The sequence below is a fragment of the Sinohyriopsis cumingii genome, chromosome 15, assembly GCF_028554795.1.
Source record: "Sinohyriopsis cumingii isolate HCF-2022 chromosome 15, ASM2855479v2, whole genome shotgun sequence".
Lineage (NCBI taxonomy): Eukaryota > Metazoa > Mollusca > Bivalvia > Unionida > Unionidae > Sinohyriopsis > Sinohyriopsis cumingii.
Window position 1 is genome coordinate 36,835,253 of NC_142975.1, and position 23,074 is coordinate 36,858,326.

The following is a 23,074-nucleotide window of genomic DNA, read 5'->3' on the forward strand; positions in this document are numbered from 1 at the left end:
CACATTTGGATATCACCCCATATTCAGGAGAAACAACCGTAACAAGATTTTCATGATGGATGTTGTGATGGCCATAATGAATGCCCACCATCTGACACTAGGCCAACTAGCTCATGAAATGTCTGTGTGATTAAAATTTAATGACAATCCTTCAGGTAATTTAGGAGAAATAGCAATAAAATAGTTATGCTAACAGATCGAACTCTGTTAACAACATCAAATCCCATAAACTCCTTTGGTCTATGACCAGTAAAGCTAAAGTCTATGGAACTAGTTATGTTCACATGAAGATGAAAACACCAACAGACAAAAAAATTCCTGTTTTTGCCACCAGAGCTAGGTACCACGAAAAAATTTGTACCAAAGTCTACTGCAGTATTTCATAACATACTGTAATTATGTAAAACAGTAAACCGCAATTTTATTAGGGACCTACAATTCAATGTTCTGGGGTTGGGCAATGGCCGGACACTACTTTAATTTCCATCTGTCAATAGCTGGAAAAATCATCTTGTTCTTATTTACAGCATGATAACATCATATTATATCCATGAAATTACTTACAAAAGATATAAAATATCTCAAGATAAAAGAAAAGAAAATAGTTCAGTTCCAAACAAATCACACCCCCTCTGAAAATTAAACTGGCCAATAATATATGAATCCGATATGCATATATTAATTGTTGTACAGTCTAAACTAAAGTGGGGGGATTACGCTCAAACTACAGCTGATACAGACATTACTGATAAAAATGGGAAGTGATACTATCCAATTTCTAGCTATACTATTGATACAATAGGCAGATAAATCTGAATAGGATGCCAACACCCAAGTAAGTAAATATAAACACTCAACAAACAATACAATATCTAGCAGACTTGAGAAATTATGTACAATTCATACAGAAAACAAAAGTGTTCCTAAAAGTCATTGGCTGAGCAGTCTTAGAAAGGAATACATATTGATAGACGCTATTAAATAACTCAAACATGATTGTGGATTGTTTATTTTCTTTTAATCAATATTTTCCCCAAAAAAAGTTAGATTTGGCCAGAACATTTCACGACATTCAATCTGTCCACGGGATTAAAGGATTATATATACAATTATATTTGTAATCCGTGACAGATGCAAAGTTTCGACAGGAACAAAAACAAAGGATAATTTTTGGAACTTTTTGACACATGTATAATGAAAAGACTGTTAATATCATTAAAGGTGCAGCAAGATTCCTTGGGAATTTCTGTACATTCCTTACTAATGCAAATTATCTATGTACCATTAAATTAAAAGTACCATGGAAAGTATCAATGGAAAAATACTGCAGTATCTCCAGTAATACCATGCACCACTAATTACCAAAGTCTCTATATCTGCAAGTGGTAAATTAGAAATATGTTCATGAAACAAGAATGCCCTTTCTCAGAGACCTAAACGTAAAAACTGGTAAGACATATGGACATAACCATCAACCATTTCTGCTGAGCATCAAAGTCAAAGCTGGTATAAAAAATTGTACAGATGGATGCATTTACCAGGTCACAAGGATGGAAGCATGCATCTACCAGGGTCATGCTATGTCATGGATAAAACCTCAGCAAATAATTTGTGTAAGACAAAGTCTGCTTACAGTGCCACTAGACATTTTCTGCAAAGCATTGAAGTCCAAGCTTTCCTGGCAGCTGTTCAGACACTTGATGACACGGCTACTCTCCATCTTTCCCTTCAAGATGGTCAGTCCAGCCAAATAACCCTTCAGGTACTGGACATACTTCTTATCACTACCTGTTGGCACAAAAAATTGTAAAAGTCACTAGCTGTAAATATTTGCAATTTTTTTATATTATGTTATTCATTTGGTTTGGATTCAGTTCATTACAACTCCTGCAAAACATCAGGTGGTGACATTGTGTTGACATCAGCATGTATGGAACACTTTCCTTTGCCAACCATAAGGCTAATATATTGTGTTGCTTGCATTTGGTGTGGTTACGTTCATTTTTGTGGGTATAATTGTCACTGTTTTGTAGAAAAAAAGGCATTTTGTGCATACTAAAATTCATGGATTTGGTTGTCAAAGTTTGCATATTTATAATTAATTTCATGAATTAGGCAAGAGAAATACTTAAAATAAAAAAAAATAACTTGACTCGTCTTTTGAATGGTTAAAACAGTACTTCCACCAGTGTAAGCAAAAATCAAATACTCGTGTGGCAAAAGTTTGTATGTACATGGAGACTTGACTGACATAGTCAAAAACACTTTCCATTTGTTAATTATAAAGATTAAAAATGTAAAGGAGAGAAAGTGTGAAATATCTATAAATATATATTTTCAACATCAGAATTAATTTATTACCAATGTAAAAATGAAATATGCTCAGAACATCAAATTTGTAACATGTCATACAATTCAAACAAATTACACTCCTGATGAGTGTACATATGACCTAGATAATTTTAAAAGGAAGACTTTTTTTTATATTTTTTACCTCTCCAGCAGGCTCCAACAACCAGCTTTGTGAAGTGCACCCTATCAGTTGGATGGAGTGGCCAGTCATCAATTATTTCCTCATTGTCATCATCTGCTATCACCATCTGGCCATCCATGTAAAGTGTCATCTGTAATGAGACATTCAGTTTACATTGAAGACATGGCCTAAAAGACAGGATAGCATACAAAGGTGACATGGCACAAAATGTCTCACCTACAAGCCATGCAGTGGTGCATAAATAAAACAAAAATTTCTTTCTAAAAACCGTAAAACCTTTGACAAAAAATCAAAACTGTTACGCTACCACACTGCTTGCAGAAAAACATTAATGATAGATCGATGCTAAAGCAGGCAAGACAAAAATCAACCTAACTCTGCCAGAGTCATTCCAAAAGTAATCCAAACTTTGCATAAAAAATTAGTTCTAAATTAAGTGATTAATTTATTAATTGCAATGCCAGTAGCTGGTAAAGGAAAGTAACATTTCCATTGGTCAGAATGTTTCCACGTGATCAAAATGAATTGCGTTTATTTCTGTATGAACTGTAAGGAGAACTACTTTTCAAAGAATACCCACTTCTATAAATAGAGTCACATGTACAGCATAAGATAAACACTGCCAGTGAAGGCAGACACAAAGTAAGCATTAAAGGAAAAGAAAATTCTAACAATTTTTACAAAAAATAATTGAATAAATTTGGCTTTCATTGGTTCAAGGACTGGTATTATGATGACCTTATTACAACCATGCACGACAATCCCAAGTGCTATAAATAGCTACGTAACAGAAAACCCCAAACGTGTATTACTACACTCAATAAAGATTTCTGTTTTTTAATGATGCAAACAAAATAACATAATGTATAAATGAAATTTCAATTATAAGAGTTTAACGGGTTTTTTCTGAGTACAGCCGTTACTTTCAGTCATTCTGAATGTAAATAGCTGTGTGTAAAGTTAATCTACCTGTGTCCCATTGCCGCTGATAGCATAGTGATGCCACTCTCCATCATTCACCTGAGGTAAATGCCAGCGCCACTCAGCTGGTTTGAAAACCTGGAGATCATCAACATCTTCTGCCTCTCGACGAAGCAAAAAGATCAGCTTTCCATTGTGAATAAACCAAGAATAGTGATGACGATTCATGTCTGAAAATATAGCAAGACTGTCCATAACTTTATAGAAAAAAAAAGCAAAACTAAACACAAAATTTAACCTTGGCACCATAATGTTGTGCCAAGAAAATGGCATTTCTTTGAACATTTCAATCTGAAAAGTACTAATCTTGATTTCTTTTTCAAACATTAAAATCGAGGAATGAAAATTTTGACTGTTTAATTACACAACTGTGAAAAAATATTATCTAATGAGGTACACATATTGCTATATCACTCATACACTATTTATTGATTCATAATGCCTTGCAGCCCACATATTCTTTCTCTGTGCATCAGAAGCCTTGCAAATTTTAAAAGAATATATTTTATTATTATTTTTCAATACCTAAAGATTTTATTCATACATCTGTTCTTTGCTGAAATCTTTGCTTGCCAACAAATATTTTCTCAATAATCAGGTTTGTTTGGGCAAGTATTTTCTTAATTGCAAAGTAAACGGGCAAACCAGTGTAATTAAATCATAGCAAAATAAGAACTAACACGAGTTCCTGAAAACGACAGAGACTGTTGGGCAAAAAGAATTTCCAGGAAATCAAGATCAAAAAGACCATTCCTTTCTTTTAGCTGCCATCTCTGATATTATTCAGTAATAATAAGATTTTAAAATCAGTTGCTGTGGTAGACCTACTTGACACCAGACCACATTTTTCATTTAGGACAGAGCAGACCCCACTTTAATATGATCATCCATGAGTAGTGACATCAATAAATCTACATGACTTGACATGATAGGTCCAAGACTTCTTAAGGCAGTTGCATCTGCTATTGCTAATAATTTTACCTTTCAGTGCAATTGTAGTTTGAGAACAAATAAAATTCCCCAATCATGAAAAATTGCCAAGGTAACATCTCTACATGACGCTGGATCAAAAGAGAATGAAAACAACAGCAATTCTTCCATTTCTTTCCAAATTACTAAAAAGCATGTATTCTTTTATGAATTATCTCAGAGATCACAATCTACTTCATAAACATCAATATGGCTTTCAAAAAGATCATTCTTGTCAAACTGTGCTTACCTCTAAGACTGACAAGTAGCTCAAAGTCTTAGATGAAGGAAAGTTAGTTGGTAGTGTAATGATTGATTTGCAAAAGGCTTTTGACCTAATAGATCATGAAATTCTTCTTGTAAAGTCAAATATCAATCAATGTATTGTAGGTATTCTTAAGTGGTTCACATCTTACTGAACAATAGGTCTCAACAGAAAACATTAAATGATAACTATCTTATGAAAACCACATTTAAATATTACATTCCATTCATAACCAGCATTGGTTATATAAAATAAAAAACATTCAAGATGGCTGCTGTGGTGGCCATAATGGGCATGAGATCAGCACCATTTTTATCGTAGTACCAACCAGACATAATAAAATGTCTTTGAGTTTTAAATCCCATATTAATCTGGCCATCCATTCTGTGGGAGTAGTATTAACATGATATTAAAGACAGTTGCTATGGTAGCAATATTGGATGTCCAAGCAGCAATGGATGGATTGATGGATGACACTATCCCGTAAGTTCTTCTGCTCTATGACCAGTAGAGCTAAATATAAGCATTTCCGGTTGGTAAATTTGATCAAAAGTATACATTACCATGTAAGCTTGCTTTATGTATGATGATATACATCACCTCAGCATTTTAAGCTTTGCTTTATGTGAGCTGACATGCAAGAATTCAATGACAGACTGGGGGGGGGGGGGAGTTGGAAGGCACTGTTTAAAATACTCGACCACTCTCAAAATTTTAACTGCAGTTATCAAGAATTAGAACAATCTGTACAGTCTATTACACTGGTCAACAGTGAAATCATTACTGACTTGAAAAGGCCCTAATCTGTAGTATTTTGGTGTGCCGAACACGAATATAACCGTGAAAAATTTGTATTGGCTCTCGTTTTGAAGATATTCATATACCTCATTTTCTATGTTTCACTGTGTAAATTTCTCCAGTAGGACTGCAGCAACATCCGGAATAATGATGTAACATTGCATAATACCATCATGCTCACATCATCCACAGTTGATTGCATCATTTTCTGATGCAATGCAATACTAATGCCATGCGGCTGCTGAAGTAAGTTGACGTCAGCAGTGTACTATACATGTGTAGGCCTATTATACTAATGCCAGGCGGCTGCTGAAGCTGACGTAAGCAGTGTACTATATAAAGCCCAATCAGATAGGTTCAGCATTTAAAATATTTTAGACGTTGTGCGAGACAGTTCAAGCTACTGTTACATAAAACTTATTATTTTATCCATTTACGTACAATAAAGAACAGTAATGCCTCGAAAGTGTGTTAATACCGCGGACAATTTTTGCTATATTTGTGGGGAAGTGACATTTGCCAACCAGAAGAAAAGTATCAATTCTCAAGTGAAGAAGGCATATCATCTTTACTTCGGATGCAAGGTTGGTGACCAAGACAAGCCTTGGGCTCCGCATATATGCTGTGCTACATGTACAACACAGCTTTCACAGTGGTTGAATTGCAAAAGGTCATCAATGCCGTTTGCAGTCCCAATGGTGTGGAGAGAGCCAAGCAACCACCTAAATGACTGTTACTTCTGCTTGGTTCCTCCTCTTTCCGGCGGAATAACGAAGCGAAAGAAGTCGAGAATAGTCTACCCAAACATTCCGTCTGCATTGAGACCAGTTCCACATGGTGAGGGACTTCCTATTCCAGAACCTCCAGCAGAATATTCTCTTGATTCATCTGACGAAGACAAAGGTGAGTCGACCTGTTCTTCTCCTGGTCCATCAGCATGCAGTGATCCAGATTTTCACTGTGGTGCATCATCAACCCCACACAGAATAACACAGGAAGAACTAAATGACCTGATTCGTGATTTGGACTTATCAAAGAACAAGGCAGAATTGCTAGGATCAAGACTCCAACAATGGAATCTTCTAGAAGAAGATGTCACAATTACTGCATATCGAAAGCGCCACCAGCAATTGGAGCCTTTCTTCAGAAAGGAAAGTAATCTGATATTCTGTTCCGATATTGAGGGCCTCATAAATGCTTTAAAAATCACTCATGACCCACAAGAATGGAGACTATTTGTGGACTCTTCGAAACTGAGTCTCAAGGCTGTGCTTTTGCACAATGGAAACATTCTTCCATCTATTCCAGTAGCGTATGCTGTCCACATGAAAGAGACATACGATAACTTAAGGCAGCTACTGAATTCCATTGAGTATAACAAGTAGAGCTGGCACCTCTGTGGTGATTTGAAGGTAGTTGCCCTTTTAATGGGACTGCAGCAAGGATATACAAAATACATGTGTTTCTTATGCGAGTGGGATAGCCGAGCAAGGGAAATGCACTACATGAGGAAGGAATGGACTCACAGGCAGAATGTAGCCATTGGAGAGAAGAATATCCAACACCCAGCTCTGGTTGAGGCTCAGAAAATCTTGCTACCACCCCTTCACATCAAACTAGGTTTGATGAAGAACTTCGTGAAAGCCATTGACCGGACTTTGCCAGCATTCCGATACCTGCATGAAAAATTCCCTCGACTCAGCGAAGCAAAGATTAAAGAGGGAGTTTTTGTGGGTCCTCAGATTCGAGAGCTTTTCAAAGATGATCGGTTCAACAACTTGCTGGAAGGTGACGCGAAACAAGCATGGAATGCTTTTCGCCTAGTTTCTACAAACTTCCTCGGAAATGTTAGGGCAGAAAACTATAAGGAACTAGTAGAAGACATGTTGATGAAGTATAAGAAACTTGGCTGCAATATGTCTCTAAAGATTCACTTCCTTCATTCCCATTTGGATTTCTTTCCTAGCAACTGTGGTATTGTTAGTGATGAACACGGCGAACGTTTTCATCAAGATATCGCAACAATGGAACAAAGATACCAGGGAAAATGGTCCACTACAATGCTGGCTGACTACTGCTGGACACTCCTCAGAGATGCTCCCGAACAGCTGTACAAGAGACAGGCGAAGAAATCTAAGATGTAGTCAATGACTTGATTTTTTATAGGTAGGCTATTACAGTTGACCTTTTACTATTGGAATGCATTTCGTTATGTAAACATTAATTTCTTGCAGATTACAAAAAAACTAGAGCCAATTTTGCAATTTGACTGTCATATTCGTGTTCAGCACATAAAAATTGATAAGAATTGACTAATTTTATTTCAGTAACATGACTTTTGTAAAAATTTGTTGTCCAGTGTTATCATTATCATGAATTAATTAAATTAGTGCATTTAGACTAATCATACCTTTAATCCTCGAAAATCCATTATATTTGCTCAGTTATAATCACATTTAACCATTTATATATGGTCATTAATGCAGATTCTGTTTGCATTAAATGGTTCAAAACAATTTATACTTTTTAAAAAATCTTCAGTCTGATGCTTCCAATGTTTATCAATGTTAGTTATCTCAATGTGTGACAATGTTACCTGTTTATCTGTCAATTATCTCTTTATATTCAAATGTTACATGTTTATCTATGTTAGTTATCTCAGTATGTGACAGTGTTACCTGTTTATCTGTCAATTATCTCAATATATCCAAATGTTACATGTTTATCTATGTTAGTTATCTCAGTATGTGACAGTGTTACCTGGTCACCTATATTACATGGTTCCCACGCTTTTCTAAATATAATTTTCCAGGTCTTTTCCAGGGTTTTTCCAAGGCGATTTTTTTTCCAAGCTTAACAAATGACCATTATTGAATGGAGTTAGCCCATTACCTCATGCAAGCGCCTTTTGACGCCTCTGCTCCATTCGCACGGAAGCGCCTTTATGATGTCTGCTGTAAGCATCAGCCATTTTACGCGAATTTTTGTAGCGCCACCTTCGGGGAAAACTCCCTATTAGATACTACATTTATTTCTGCGAATGACAATTACGTCAAATCACGTGGTGACTGTTTATACTCTGGTCGATATCTGCTATTTAAAGTAACTGGGTCATAATCTCCACTCTCCAAAATGGAGGTCGTGGATTTCATTCAGTACTTATGAAGTTTTCACGATTAGAATCACAACTATGAAAGTTTGAATATCTTAGGGAAAGGCTCTGATACTGATGTAGGCAGCAATTAGTTTTTATAAATTATCAAATTCAAATGACTTAGTGATGTAGATGCGGACAAAAAAATTGTAAATTTTGAGTATGAGAAATGGCAGCTACAGTTGGTCATGCAGCTTCACCGACTTGACAGTGAACGAGTTCTCTCAAGATTTTATAGCACATAAAAAAATTATTCCATGAAGAATAATTGCACAGCTGTAACAATCGGACTTCACTCTTAAATTTTTCCACACATAATAGAGGTGTACCAAAAATGTAAAATGGTTAAAACTGCTGTTGAACACATCATATGCTACATTGCTTAACATCTAACAGGCAGGCCTATGCATATGGAGTCGAATAGGTAACAGGTGTTCTATTTATAGCACATTGCACTGGGTAACTATGCTCTATGAGGTAAAGGGTTAAAGAACATTCTAGATTATAAAACATGCATTTTCCAAATCTGAAGATGTTTCTCTTTCAAGACTCTCCAAAACACACGTCAAATAAGATGATCATGTACAAAACCACAAAATGAGTCACACAAAACATTTTGACTATATTTCCATAAATTGGCATTTAAAGCCATTTCAATGAACAAAATACAAATTCAAAATTTACTTTGCTGACCTGCATTATGTTGCTACATGGAAATAACATAATGATCAAAATTTGTTTTGTTTCCTTTCAAACCTTTAATTCTAAAGAATTTTAGAGCATTATGTGTGCATGTTATACAAAGTAAACATTTCCTATCAGAGTATGAAAAAAACCCAATAAATGCAAAGTATTAGAATCTTATCTTGTTACAAAAAAGTTTAACCCTGAATTTTTGTGCAAATAAAATCACAAACAAGATTTTTCAACCGACCCAAACTCTTTAAGACAATTTGGTTAAAGATTTCATCATTTAAAGACATTTACAAAAGGGTTTATTTAAATTTTGACAAAAGACCTTTAAAATGATATACTGTTGTATAAACAAGGACTGAATTTTCTGTAAAATCAACATGTTTTCTTGTAGTTCAATAAACTAGTCCCCAAACCTGTATTGATACATGGGCCCTTATAATTTCTTAACATATAATAAAGATGACGACAATTTCCCATTTCTCCTGCGTTCCATATAAGATCTGAAACCAAGCCTCAAGCTAAATATCACTGTGTAATAGTTTTGCACCAAAGTTCAGCTCAGAGATTTAAAAAACTTCTAATCCAGGTTTCCGCAGAATATTCAAACCCCATTTTTCACATTTGGACATTTTGGATGGAGTGTGGGTTCAGAGCAATTACATATAAAAAAAATGTAGAATCTGCTGCCACCATAAGGAAGCTTACCAGTGGGCCTAGCAAATTTAAACAAGGTTATATCGACTTATACCTGTATGAACTCGATAGGAAAATTATTTATTTCCTCAAAAATGGCAAGTATTATAATCGTTATGTCTTTAATCCAATGATAGACTAGATGAAACTCAGCATAGATGAAACCTGACCCAGTACTTGCCATTTGCGTTAACAGTCACTTGGCTTCACAAATCTCAAACAACGACATTGGAAGTCCTATAGTCACATGATATCAACAGCAAACTCCTTTTTAATGTTATTGTGCAAAATTTCAATTATATTAAATGAAAGTCTGATACCTTTTGTAAAAAACTGAAATAACATAATTCTCAACATATTCATTTCGAGAACAACTACAAGAAACTTGGCCAGTCTGATTCATCAAGCAGAGTAGTCTGGTTCCCTGCTTCGTATGCTCCCTGCATGAGAAAGGATATGTCAATGTGGTAGTCAGGTGATACAACAAAACTCTGAAGTTAGTCTCAGAATAAATATAGAGAATTTTGTGCTCTTTTGTTTTTGTATTTTTATTACAACCAGTATACGACTTTCATTTAATATTTTCTTCTACAATATTTGAAAATGACTGTTGTGAGATTCTGTGTGCTCATACTACATGCTATCGAAATCACTAGTACCAGCTCAAATTTCATCAATGCATTAGTTTCATCATCTTTCAGCAGATTAAAGACATAATGATTTCAATACTCTTGCAATTTCTGAGAAAAAAATAATTTTCATGTCTATTTTATGGAGGTATAACCAGATTTAACAACATTTAAGTTTGCTAGCCCATACGCTAAGTGGCTATGCTTTAATGCCACCATGTTGACCTCTTGTGATGCTAGACTGGTTTTCATACCTTCCATTAAAAAAAATATATGGATATTGAGCTGTCTGTGAAACAAAAAAGTCTACTTGATGAATCTAATCCACTGAGCATTTGGATAGTCTCAACAAATATATTTATGGCAAGCACCAAAATGATCCATGCTGCAACCTCCTAATACTCTGGTTAGAACTCGATAATTCAAGATCAGTTCAGTTACGACTCAATTACTTAACTGTTTCGGGTGTCACATTGTGAGGAAAAATCCCAGGTTCTTCCAGAATTTTGTCAATATATGCAAAACTGAAAGACTTTTCATGGTCGGGAAAAAAATTATCATTTCTCCTGACATTTTTTCCCGATTTATCAGTAATGTGGCAACCCTGATATTAGTTCTCAGGATGTGACAAAAGAATATTAGATGTTTACCTGTATTAGTTATCTCAATATGCGGGAATATTACATTTACAACTATAATAATTGTCTCTATACAGTAAAACCTGTCATGAGCGACCTCTGCTATGAGCGACCACCTGTCATTTCCGACCACAATCGTAATGCACGGATCGATTTTACTATATAAACGCTCTGTTATGAACGACCACCTGTTGAACGCAACCAGCGACCACGATTTCTTGGCAAAATATGCATTTTGACACTGCTATGAACGACCGCATTGCCAAAAAATCAAAACAGATTGACACCACTGACCTTAACCTAATCCTTTGTAAACACTAGAGCTCGGGATAAATGTAGTATGCAAACAAAGTGCACATTAAATAACACTATAGTTGAACAACCATATATCAGGATAAACACGTCTAACCATCATTTAATCCTTTGTAACAAGACTGCATAAATAGCAAAGATTGCTCTAATAAAGTATTTGAAAAGAATTTGTCTTGCTACAGTACCAGTTTTGTGAAATTTACAACTCCAGCGTACGGTGTCATTTGTAAACTGCAGTAAACCAGACTAAAGTACATGTCACTAACCGCCATTGTAGTGCCGAAGTCATGTGAATAGCCAGTAAGAGTAACATCAAAGGGAGTAATGATGGATATAAGCAGTCAATTTAGAGGTTTGTATTTTTTCTTTATCTTCATGAAAACTCACAAAACGCCGGTAGCCCTTACGTTCCAGTGAGAAATCGTTTGAAAGGGCTTCAGTGTAGGTTTGAGTATGTCGTTTGTCTTTCCAGTTAATCCATAATGCCTGGAGGGTGAATGAGCTCATTGTCTTTAATACTAGTAAGTGAGAATCATTTCTGGATTTTTTTTAAAATTATTTTTTATTTCTTTTGTTAGTGTATCACCAAGCCACCATCTGTTTACCTGGGTGCAGATGGTCGGAACATTTGTTTATTGAGCTATAACGCTGTTGATTTAAACTTCGTCTCAGAATAAATGTATTGTTTCTTGATGAGTTAATTATGTCTTTTGGTTTCATTCATTGGTACATAATATATATTTATTCCACATTTCCCCAAAACCTGATCAAAACTGATAGTCTTTATAACGTCAACACTAACAACAATGGCAGAATCTCTGCTGAAAAAAAGAAAAATTTTAACACTGGAAGAAAGGATTAATGTCATTGAAAGAAATGAAAAAGGCGAAACCACTCGCAAAATAGCAGTCAGTTTAAGCGTCGGTAAAATGCAAGTTCAAAATGTAATCAAAGACAAGAACTCCATTAGAAACGAATGGCAGAAAGGTGCACAAGCACAGAGGAAATATGCCACGGCACGACGGACAGTTTACGGAGATCTGAACGAGCGAGTATGGGGGTGGTTTTGTGTTGCAAGGAGTACATGTACATCATATCTAACTGTTCATTTTTTGTACATATTAATGTGATGTTGAAATATAAATTTTATTCTCGTTGTTTGATAGATGTATATCTTTATTATATAAAGATATTTTGAGAGGAATGCATGCAATATTTAACAAGATTTATGAATAAAGGATATGATACATGTACAATGAGCATGGGTATTATTTATTTTTCAACAATGCTAACTATTGACCCTGAAAACCAGTCCATTTTCACACACCTCTTATGAGACCACCTTTCTTGAGAGACCACTTTTGGTTGGCAGAAGGGGCGGTCTCTCATAACAGGTTTTACTGTATGACAATACATGTTTATCGATAACAGCTATCTCACATTGTAACAATGGTACATGTTTATTGGTAATGGCTATTTCAGTATGTGACAATGGTAAAGTTTATCTATAATAGTCATTTCAAATATGACAATTTTACATGTTTACCTATAATACTTATCTCAATATGTGACAAAATAATGTTACATGTTTACTCTTGTATGTTTATCTATAATTTACTGTTGTATGTTTATCTATAATAGTTATTTCCTATATGTGACACAATTATGTCACATGTTAACATTTATATATAATAATTATCTTGTTTGACAATGTTGCTTTCTATAAAAATTATATCCGTATGTGACACTGTTACATGTTTACCTATAATAGCTATCTTAGTATGTGACACAATCACCTTGTACAATGTGAAATTTCAATAATCAAAATATCAAAACAAATATGAAGTTAAAACTTTTTATGTTCCTTACTGTCTCCATCTGACATGCAGAGGATCTGTTCCTTCTCTGATTTTCCATCCTTATCTACATGATCTGGGTATGAGTGTTTCATCCAGGTGGACAGTGTGAATTCCTTGGTCAGTTTGTGTCCAACGTGGCCACTAGGGATTTCCACTGCATTGGAATGACCATCAAATGCAAAAATCTGGTCACTCTCCTGGCCATCATCTGTGGGAAGGGACAGTGTCCAGTTGACATTTGGAGAGGGTGTTGGCAGCAGATCTATGCTATCACCATCAGCTCCTTAAGAGAAAACAAAATCAAAATTGGCCTAGTTATTTAAATGTTAAAATGCAAGGAATTCTCAACCAATGATAAGCCCGGTCTACCTTGCCTGTTCAAGTTATATGCAATAATATGCAAACCATTAAAAGCACTTATGGCCTGGAGGGCTTTACTTACATGAGATCAGATAAAATAACGCAACCCTTGAGACAGTGCTATTCATGGTCTAGAATACTAGTGTCAATAGACTGCTCAACATGTTTGTAATATTCTAAATCTTCTATTCTTATGTCACTAAAGAATCTGTCTAGGCAGTATATGAGGAATAACTTGTGATACTCTTTTAAAGGCATTTTCTACTACTGTTTAAAGTATTACCATCAAGGGAACAATATCTAATAGAGATAACTACTGCAAGGTCTGATCATTTATCTAAATCTGAGTTCCCTCTCTTGAAATAAAACTACCTGACTGACTACTAGATATATAATAATAATAACAAGAACTTTGTATAGCGCCTAATCTTTAGAAGCTCTAAGTGCTTTACAACATTAGACAACACCTATAAGATAAAAAAAACATATAATAAAATTATTACAAAAACAAACACCATGAAATTAGAAAACATTAAAAAAACATCCTGAGAATATTTGAGGTAGGAAACATTATTAGGTCTTTAAGTTTATTCTTGCAGTCGAAATAAGTGAGTTTTGAGAGCACTCTTGAATGGGATCACTGTCTTTGTGTCTTAGTTCAGTGGGCAATTCATTCAACGTTGCTGGGCCCTGGTATGCAAAAAAACGCTGACCATATGACTTTGTTTTCATAGTGGGAATAATGAGTATACGATTGTCAGAAGAGGAGTGTAAGTCTCTTGCTGGTGTGTACACATGGGTGAGATCGGATAGGTATGTTGGGCTAGAGTCCGACATTGAAACGTAGCACAGAGAACAAATTTTGTGTTTGATTCTGGATTCAATGGATAGCCAGTGTAGGGTACAAAGCAGCGGGGAGGTGTGTTCTGATCATGGTACTCTAAGTATGATCCGAGAAGCTGTGTTCTGAACTTTATGAAGGTTCTGGAGCAGATATTGAGATGAACCAGACAGAAATGAGTTACAATAGTCCAGTCTTGAAAGTACTAACGAACACACAAGTGTTTTAGTGGCATCAGCTCAAAAGATATCCGCGAATTGAGCTGATGCATCTCAGCTCAAGATATGCAGCCTTGCATATGTTCATGACATGTTGGTGCAATGTGAGAGTACTGTCCAGAGTAACACCTAGGTTTCGTACTGATTGTGTGAATGTAATGTTGGCATTGCTGATACTTATTGTTTGAAGTAAAGGATGTGAATGAGAAAGTCTTTGTGTTGTGATCAGAATGGCATCAGTTTTATCTTCTAAACATATATTTATCATCTATATATTCTTTCTTAATTTTCAGGTGAATTTCACAATTCATCTAATACAGTAACAATTGCTATGACATCAAAGACTTCCAGGAAACCTATTTTAGTAGTGGGGGTTTTCCTATCAGATGGCAATATGAATTTTCAGCAGCAATCAACTTCTGAAGGAAATGAATAATAAAGAACAATGGAAAAATCTGCAGAAAATTGAGAATCAAGATAGAACATTTGGTAGAAACTGAAATCAGACAAAATAAGAAATCAATAGGAAAGGACAACTTTAGATCAAATCAATCTCACATGTGCTGGTACAAACACTTCAATTTGCAAGCTCTGTAAGTGAAATTTGAATGACAGGTAAAAAGTGAGTGTGGTGCCATGCACCATCCAAGTACCAAAAGGAATTTACATAATGTTTATGATGCATTTAACAAAAATATATAATCTCTTAAAAGCGTTGATAAAACATTTAAACAAGTTTTGTTCAAAAGCAAATACTCACCACATATTTTCCTCTGTGAGGTGACAGCATAGGTGTCACGATCGCAGCCTTTCCCAATGTGTTTTGTTGCCAGTTTAACTTGAACATTGATCCTGTCAGGGATGCAATCTTGTTTACACAGCTTAAGATGTGCTGATTCTGCAACTTTCTGCTTACCGCTCAGGGGAATGTACTCTGTGTGCTCAGGAATGTCTGTAAATAGTGAAATGCAATAAGAAACGAAAATGAGTCAATAAATTAAGCAAGTAGGCCAGAGCCTGAAATCAAAGTACAGTGGAACCCCACTATAATGTAATAATTGGGGTCCAAAATATTGGATCACATTAATATCGGGGTCATATTAATGCGAGGTTTTATAGTTTTTTACTTTTTTTAGAGAACAACACATTGGCACATATATGTGTATTCATGTCTAATGTATATGATGAATAGGGTATCAACATCGTTTACTATCATGCCATGCAGTTCATCTATAATACATGTAATCCCATTGAAAAATTGCAGAGATTTACAAACTTCAATATCTTTTCCCCCTGATCATTGAGTCTGAATTCAACGTCTAATATACAGCATGAACACAGTATCAACACCGTTTACCTGCCATCTGATATCATATCATCGAGGCTTGCAATTAATCGAGAATATATGTAATTACATTGCAAAAAATGGCATACATATTTAAACTATTCAATAATTTTGTCACACATCATTATGTGTCTGAATTCAATGGAAAAAATTAACAGCAAAATTAGGTTAAGAAAAACTAAGCATGTGTACGGTTCATTACGTTCCAGGGTCTATGAATGGTGTCGGTCAAAATTTTATACTGATAAAATTTTCTGATATGCATTTCCATGTACATTTATCCATTGCAAATTTCCAATAATTAATGCTTGTATGCCTATTCGTTTGATCAACTACAGCAAGAATAATTAAAAGTCAACACATGCTTTCAGCTTGCATATAACTTTAACTTCCGATATTGTGAATATCGAAAGAAACATGTGAAAACTACTATACCAATCATTGCACAAAGTGCAGAGAACGACTTGTGTTTGTGAACTTGCTTTTCCATAATGGTAAAATATTTTTATAAAAAATAGGAAATTAATAAACGAGTTCATAAGCAAACCCCATAAACATGTAAAACCCGAGAACTAAGTGCAGTAAGCCTGCAATGGTCACGAGTCACTTTAATATAAAAAAATTTTAAGCTGAATGCATGTACAATTTCATACCCTTTCAATTTTTAGCTAATATAGTAGACATTATTTACTGGTCAACTGATGCATCTAATAACACCGCCAAGCCCAGCAAACATGTTAGCAGCTTTCGTTTTTTTATGGTTATTAAATTGTGAGAATCTTTTATCAACCACCACATCGTGTGCTACTTGGTTGTGTATGCAGTTAAAGAGAAACACATGTTGGCTATTGTTTGAGCAATAATTGTATACAGAATTAATTGAAGACAATCACAAAGACGACTTATTGGCTTTACTCATGGATCAGTAATAAGTAACATTTCCAAAAATGTTTATTTTGGCATAACACTTCAAGAACCTGGCGATAATGTTAAATTTATGAAGCTTGGCCACGATCTTATTATTTTAAAATTCCTACATGAACTTTTCCCCAAAATGATAATAAATGTTTTATACACTATTTCTCGTACTTAAAAAAAATTACATACAGGTATTTAAAATTTCAGGTACCATGTCACGGTCATATTAAATTAGAATTCATACGCGATCTCTTCCCCATAATGATAATAAATTTTGTATACACTACTGCAAGTACTTTGAAGAAAAAACAATATTTCCTGTGCGAATGAATGTATAAAATTTCGGAAGCCACGCCACAACCGCGTTATATCTGGATTTGCGTGATAGCGGGGTTTCACTGTATTGCTGTAAAAGTGTAAAAGGTGACCTTGAGCCCAAGGTATAAAAATTTAAATGAGCATGCCATAGAATGATTTATCTTACCTTCATAATGATCCAGACAAAGTATGAACAGGGTCCATCAAGAGTAAGGAAATATAAGCAAACATTTTTAAATCACAATCTAAACACAAATTTGCTTTGACTGTGACTTTGATTCCCAAGTCAATGGGGCATTCCAGTATGCTACAGAATGAAACATCTTTGGCGCATAGTTATTCATTGTAAGTATAACAATCTTTCAAAGGGTTTAAGAAACATAATCAAATAACTAGGGGTGACACAATGTACATACACCATATATCAATATGATTTACGATATGTAACCTAAAATACAATACATTAGCAATACACAAATGAACTTGATGGTCTTTCCATCTTAGAAGGTCTGTCAGTGGAATTTGGCACCCTTTTTAAACATGTTGTCATATTAATTGTCTTTCCAGTATGCAGCTTACAAACATTCACTTGGCATCTATTCAAACGACCCATTTTCATCCACAACAAGACAACAAAAATAGTTTCAAACAGACTACCTGTTAATTGTCAGTTACTTTAATTTGACCTCTAAGGTCATTTCAGGTTGCCCCATTTTAACAGATGCATCATGGTCAACATGCCCTTTGTTTTGTACTGCAATAAAGCTTTAAAAACATCTTGTTATCAATTTCAAGTCTTCCCTTACATGTGAAAGACATTATGGTGTTATCTTCAAAACAGAAATAGTGTTAATTTATTTTTGCATGGAAAATCTCAACTAGAGTAAGTCCTGGGATGAGAGTGGGAATGAATATCAATTAATCTATCACACACCGTACTTGTTGCAAATGCAATCAACTGCCATGTCCAAATGCACTTGTTCTTATTAGTGAAATGAGAAAGGCTATTGAAAACACCCACTCAGCTTTTAATAAAAGAAAAATTATGTTTATTCATGAAGACAAACTCATGCAGTCTGAATTCTGCCTCATTGCAGATTCTGTGCTAATTTTATTTAGCCAGATGATATGTTCAGTCACTGATTAAATATTTCAAGATAAAATGAGACATTCCAGATTTGCTCCCAATTAACAATTTAAGTAGATTACAGCTCATTTTATAAAAACATTTGCACCAAGTTTCTCTGTTGCTTTGCCAATATTGTGTGTCATACAGGAAATAAACTAGATTAAGTTCTGATTGGGGGTTAGTGTTTACGCTGGACTGGGACAATCAGAATTCAATGCAACATATTTCAATGTGTGAATCCAGAAGAGCCATTGATGCAAGTTGACAAAATATAAATCAACTGAATAACTTTATATGAATATGTTTATTCAATGATGAATCAAGTACTTCATTATATATATTTAACATATTCGGAATGCTTAACATGCAGTTGGGACAAGATAACTGGCATGGAATTGGGAAAGTGGGAAGGGGCATTATGCTTGGCAGTTACCATTACTGACAAAAATGAGTACTTGTGACCGTGACATCTGTTGCAGATGAATTCTCAATTTAAAGAATAAATAGGTAAACAACAATTTTCATGACTGCTGAATGTTAAAGTAACTTGTACAGGGCAAATATCATTTTGTATCAAATCTCCAACTCTTCTATCCATGTGTGGCAAAGTAAAAGTATCAATGCATCAATATGTTCATGAATCATTTCATCGATGCAAACTTTAACCAAAATCTTACAGATAACACAAATTTTCAATCAATGTAAAGGGGCAAGCAGGCAGCTGCAAAGTAATTTGTCTTCATTTTATAACGAGTCGTTTTAAGTTTAGAAAATGCAACCATAATGCACATTTTCTATGACCGACAAGCATACAATCATACCTACAAATGAACTGTCTCAGTTTCATAATGGTGACTGCCAAATATAATTAGAATCTAATAAGGGCTTAAGGAAATTCAAAGAAATGAACTAAAACAAAAAAACAAAACAAAAACATTTTTCAAGACAGTGACCTTGACCTCCTGGTAAAAGTAGCAAATAAGCACTTTGTAGAATCAACTGTCTCAAATTCTTAACAAAAAATGCCAAGTTTAATGTGAATCTTACAGTGGTTTAGGAAATATATGCTAATAAAAACAAAGATTCCAGAAAAAAGTGACTTATGTCTCACTCAACTCGGGGCTTGGCAAACAAAACAAACAGTTTTACTGAGAATTTTTTAAAAGTTTTCTTCAGTGTCTCCAAGCAAGCAAAGCCAGTTAAACAAATTTTTTTTAATGCTGTTGTTTTGGTTTTTTATGTTAATAAACCAAACTATATAACAATTAACCAAAAGGTAACAACTACTAACCCACACTGGACAAACTTCCATGGCATCAATTTTTATAATCCTTACCCATTACTGATCTTTAACATTCAAAGAAATAAATATTTATTTTTTGCAAATTAGTCTGGCATTACAAAAAACGAAAGAAAAATAGTTTATTTTTGGTCAACTTTAAAATTTAAATAAAAGTATTAATTAAAGTTTTGATTTTAAATGTCAAAATTTTAACATGCCTATAATATAAATTCCAAAGAATTCGAAAAAATATTTATAATTTCTCTTCATACCACATCCAAATACAGCTGATTGGTAAGATAATAACCATGTATCATATCAACAAATGTTAACTGCATTTTGACTGTAATGTACATGCATAGCTGTTGTTGATCTTAAAAAAAGGCAATTGGAAGGTGGGGGGTGTAACAGAGAAACAGTTAGCTGTTGGACTTCTGTACTGATACAATTATGATCATAGTTTCAGAACTTGTTATGTGAGTTTATCGCTTTATGTTTAAAATGATTCAATAATAATTTGTACTTTCATACCAAGTCTACATTAAGAACATCACACCTAAATGTTCTCCTCTTATAATGAAACTACTGATCATTGAACAGAAGGAAACGTGTTAAAGAAAATCTATATTCAATTATTTTCTGAAGGCTGAATTATGGCTCCTCTAAAATACTGTTAAAATGAGCATGAATCTATTTTAAGATCAAATTTATAAGTTAAGCTGACCTTAAAACAAAATGATCATAATGACCAAAGTTTGTTCGATGGGAAGCGCGCACAGTGAAATCCTGTGTAAAACAACAGATCCATATGAGGAGGTCAAAGTCATTTTATTATCATGCAATAGAACTTTGATTATACATCAGGGTGCGGAACCAAGATGAGGATAGATGGATAATAGAATATGTACCTTAAAAATATTATACAATAGTCCGAGTCATAACAATATCTACATATGTACATGTACTTGTTTTTAATATTTTTGATGTACAATGCCCTGATGGTTAAGAGAGACTGATGATTAATAGGGTGAAGGATAATCAAAGTTCTACTGTAAATCGAAAATTTATACATAAAACAACCACACATAAAACTGCACCCCTGATTCACAAACTCCTGCAACACTGTCAAGCAGGCCTACTAAAATATGATGGAAAGTTTCAAGTGTGATGTCAGTGGAATTTACAAAATCCAGCTACACTGTAAAGCAGATTGGTTTGTTTCCAACTCCATACTGCTGCGGTTGTAAAGAAATTAATATCAATTCTAAGTGGCTTTTAGCTATTTTTAAAAAAATGGGGGAAAAAAATTCCTGAAGCAATAGATGATTAGGTTATACTGGTATGTTCACTGGTCCCCAGTAATGGTCCATCATTTCTATTGAGAAGTCTGCTTAAAACAAGAGGCGGGAGACTATAACCATATTAAAAGCTTTAACATCAATCTTCACCAACTGTACACAACACTTAAACCATTACCATCAGTGTAAAGTGATCATTAGGTTTCACTTTTCCACTAGTGTGCATATTGGTCCCTTTGCTATCCAGTTGCAGAATATATTCAAAATATTTTTTTTAATCATTATTTGCAAGGTATCTGTAAATGCTTTGCTCAAGCAAGACTGCAGCTTGCAAACATCCGTTGGACACCAAGGTATCTGCAAATAGTGGCATAGTAATGTAAAGCTTTTACAAATAACATCCTAAGTTTATCAAATAGGTACTTGGAGAAAAAAAATCCAGTTATGAAAACTTGACTTTGCTTCATAACACTAACGAAGGTTTTTCAAAGACTTCTTATTTTTACAATGCAATTACTCTGCCAACATTGACATTGACTTTCCAAATATCCACATATTGGATATGATATTCTGAATCACACAGCTACCAAGACCTCAGAAAGAATCCTTAGTTTTGGTGAACAAAAGCATAATGATCACAGCAAAAACATAATGGATGGCATGTATGCTTCAGGTTAGTATGATGCTATCTGTTTAAATTTCTTCCATGCTGCTGATAACATATGCTATGTATGCAACTGTTTCAAAGTTCATCAAGTTTCTAAATTTTCATTTACATTTGATGGCACATCAATGCCATCTGTCCAACATTTCAAGGCCTGTATATTGGGATACTTTGTATGAAAGTTTGACCAATTCTCTTCTGCAGTGTCTTTAGATTAAATTGTGTAAATGTTTTCCACCCTTTAGTACCGGCAACCTTTATATCTGATGACAGAATAACATCATTTATAAACATGAAGGCTTTTAAGCTATGACACTTTCCATCAAATGACCATACTATAAGCTATGACAGGCATCAAGTTTTGGAATCAGGCAGTGCCTAAAAATAGACATGTTTTTGCATAGAACAGAACTCTGATACAAACTTGCTACATCTAACAGTCTACAGATACCTGTACACACCTGTACAGTCAATACAAATTAAGGTCAAATGAGAATAAATAATGTTTCCAATGCTCTATTTTCAGAACAATGAATCTTTCTGCATTTTTACCCTAGTAATAAAATGAACAAAATTATGTATTTTTACACACATTATCTGAATCTTTTTGTCATCTTCATTTCTGCCATTTTTCACCATTTTGGTTTCATGTTATATACATTGTTTTTCTTGCATTACTACACTACATTCTGTCTACTAGTCTATCACATTAATACTTATGTATTATTATCCCTGCCTGTGTCCACAAAGAAAACTCAAAACTGCATCTCAAAATATTAGTTCTTTACTTTTCATAATTTAGCCAAAATAGCATGGATTGCAGAATTTTCACAAAATATTTACAAATGTATAAAAATTTCTGCAACATCTGAAATGCCTGGCCTCTCTGTTGTAGGCATCATACACCTGGTGTAACTTATCTGTGACTGTAGTGTATAATTTCCAAAACTTTTAGCTATCTTACAGGACAAGTGTGTGTGTGTGTGTGTGTCTGTGCGATTTGGATTTTTAACATAGCTTTAAAAAAAATTCAGTCATACTGCTAAGATGTCTGCAGTGTGGCAGTTTATATAGTGATGTCTAGCACTGGGGCATCATGCTGCAGACATGTAGCATGATGTCCCACCCAGTCACATTATCCTGACACCAGACCAACCAGTCCTAATAATAACCTCTTAATGCTGAGCACCTAGCGAGGCAGCTGTAAGTACCA

General features: G+C 34.5%; 1 protein-coding gene across 1 annotated transcript in view; it reads right to left on the reverse strand.

The window, feature by feature from the left end:
• The window catches only part of LOC149781619 (calsyntenin-1-like), a 108,275-nt gene that overhangs the window by 23,958 nt on the left and 61,243 nt on the right, over window positions 1-23,074 (reverse strand). The window contains exons 6-10 of the mRNA XM_089935664.1: window positions 15,668-15,859; window positions 13,499-13,771; window positions 3,464-3,645; window positions 2,495-2,624; window positions 1,634-1,788 (exon numbers count right to left, since the gene is read on the reverse strand). Of these exons, the coding sequence (XP_089791790.1) occupies window positions 1,634-1,788; window positions 2,495-2,624; window positions 3,464-3,645; window positions 13,499-13,771; window positions 15,668-15,859 (932 nt within the window). The remainder of the gene's footprint in view (window positions 1-1,633; window positions 1,789-2,494; window positions 2,625-3,463; window positions 3,646-13,498; window positions 13,772-15,667; window positions 15,860-23,074) is intronic.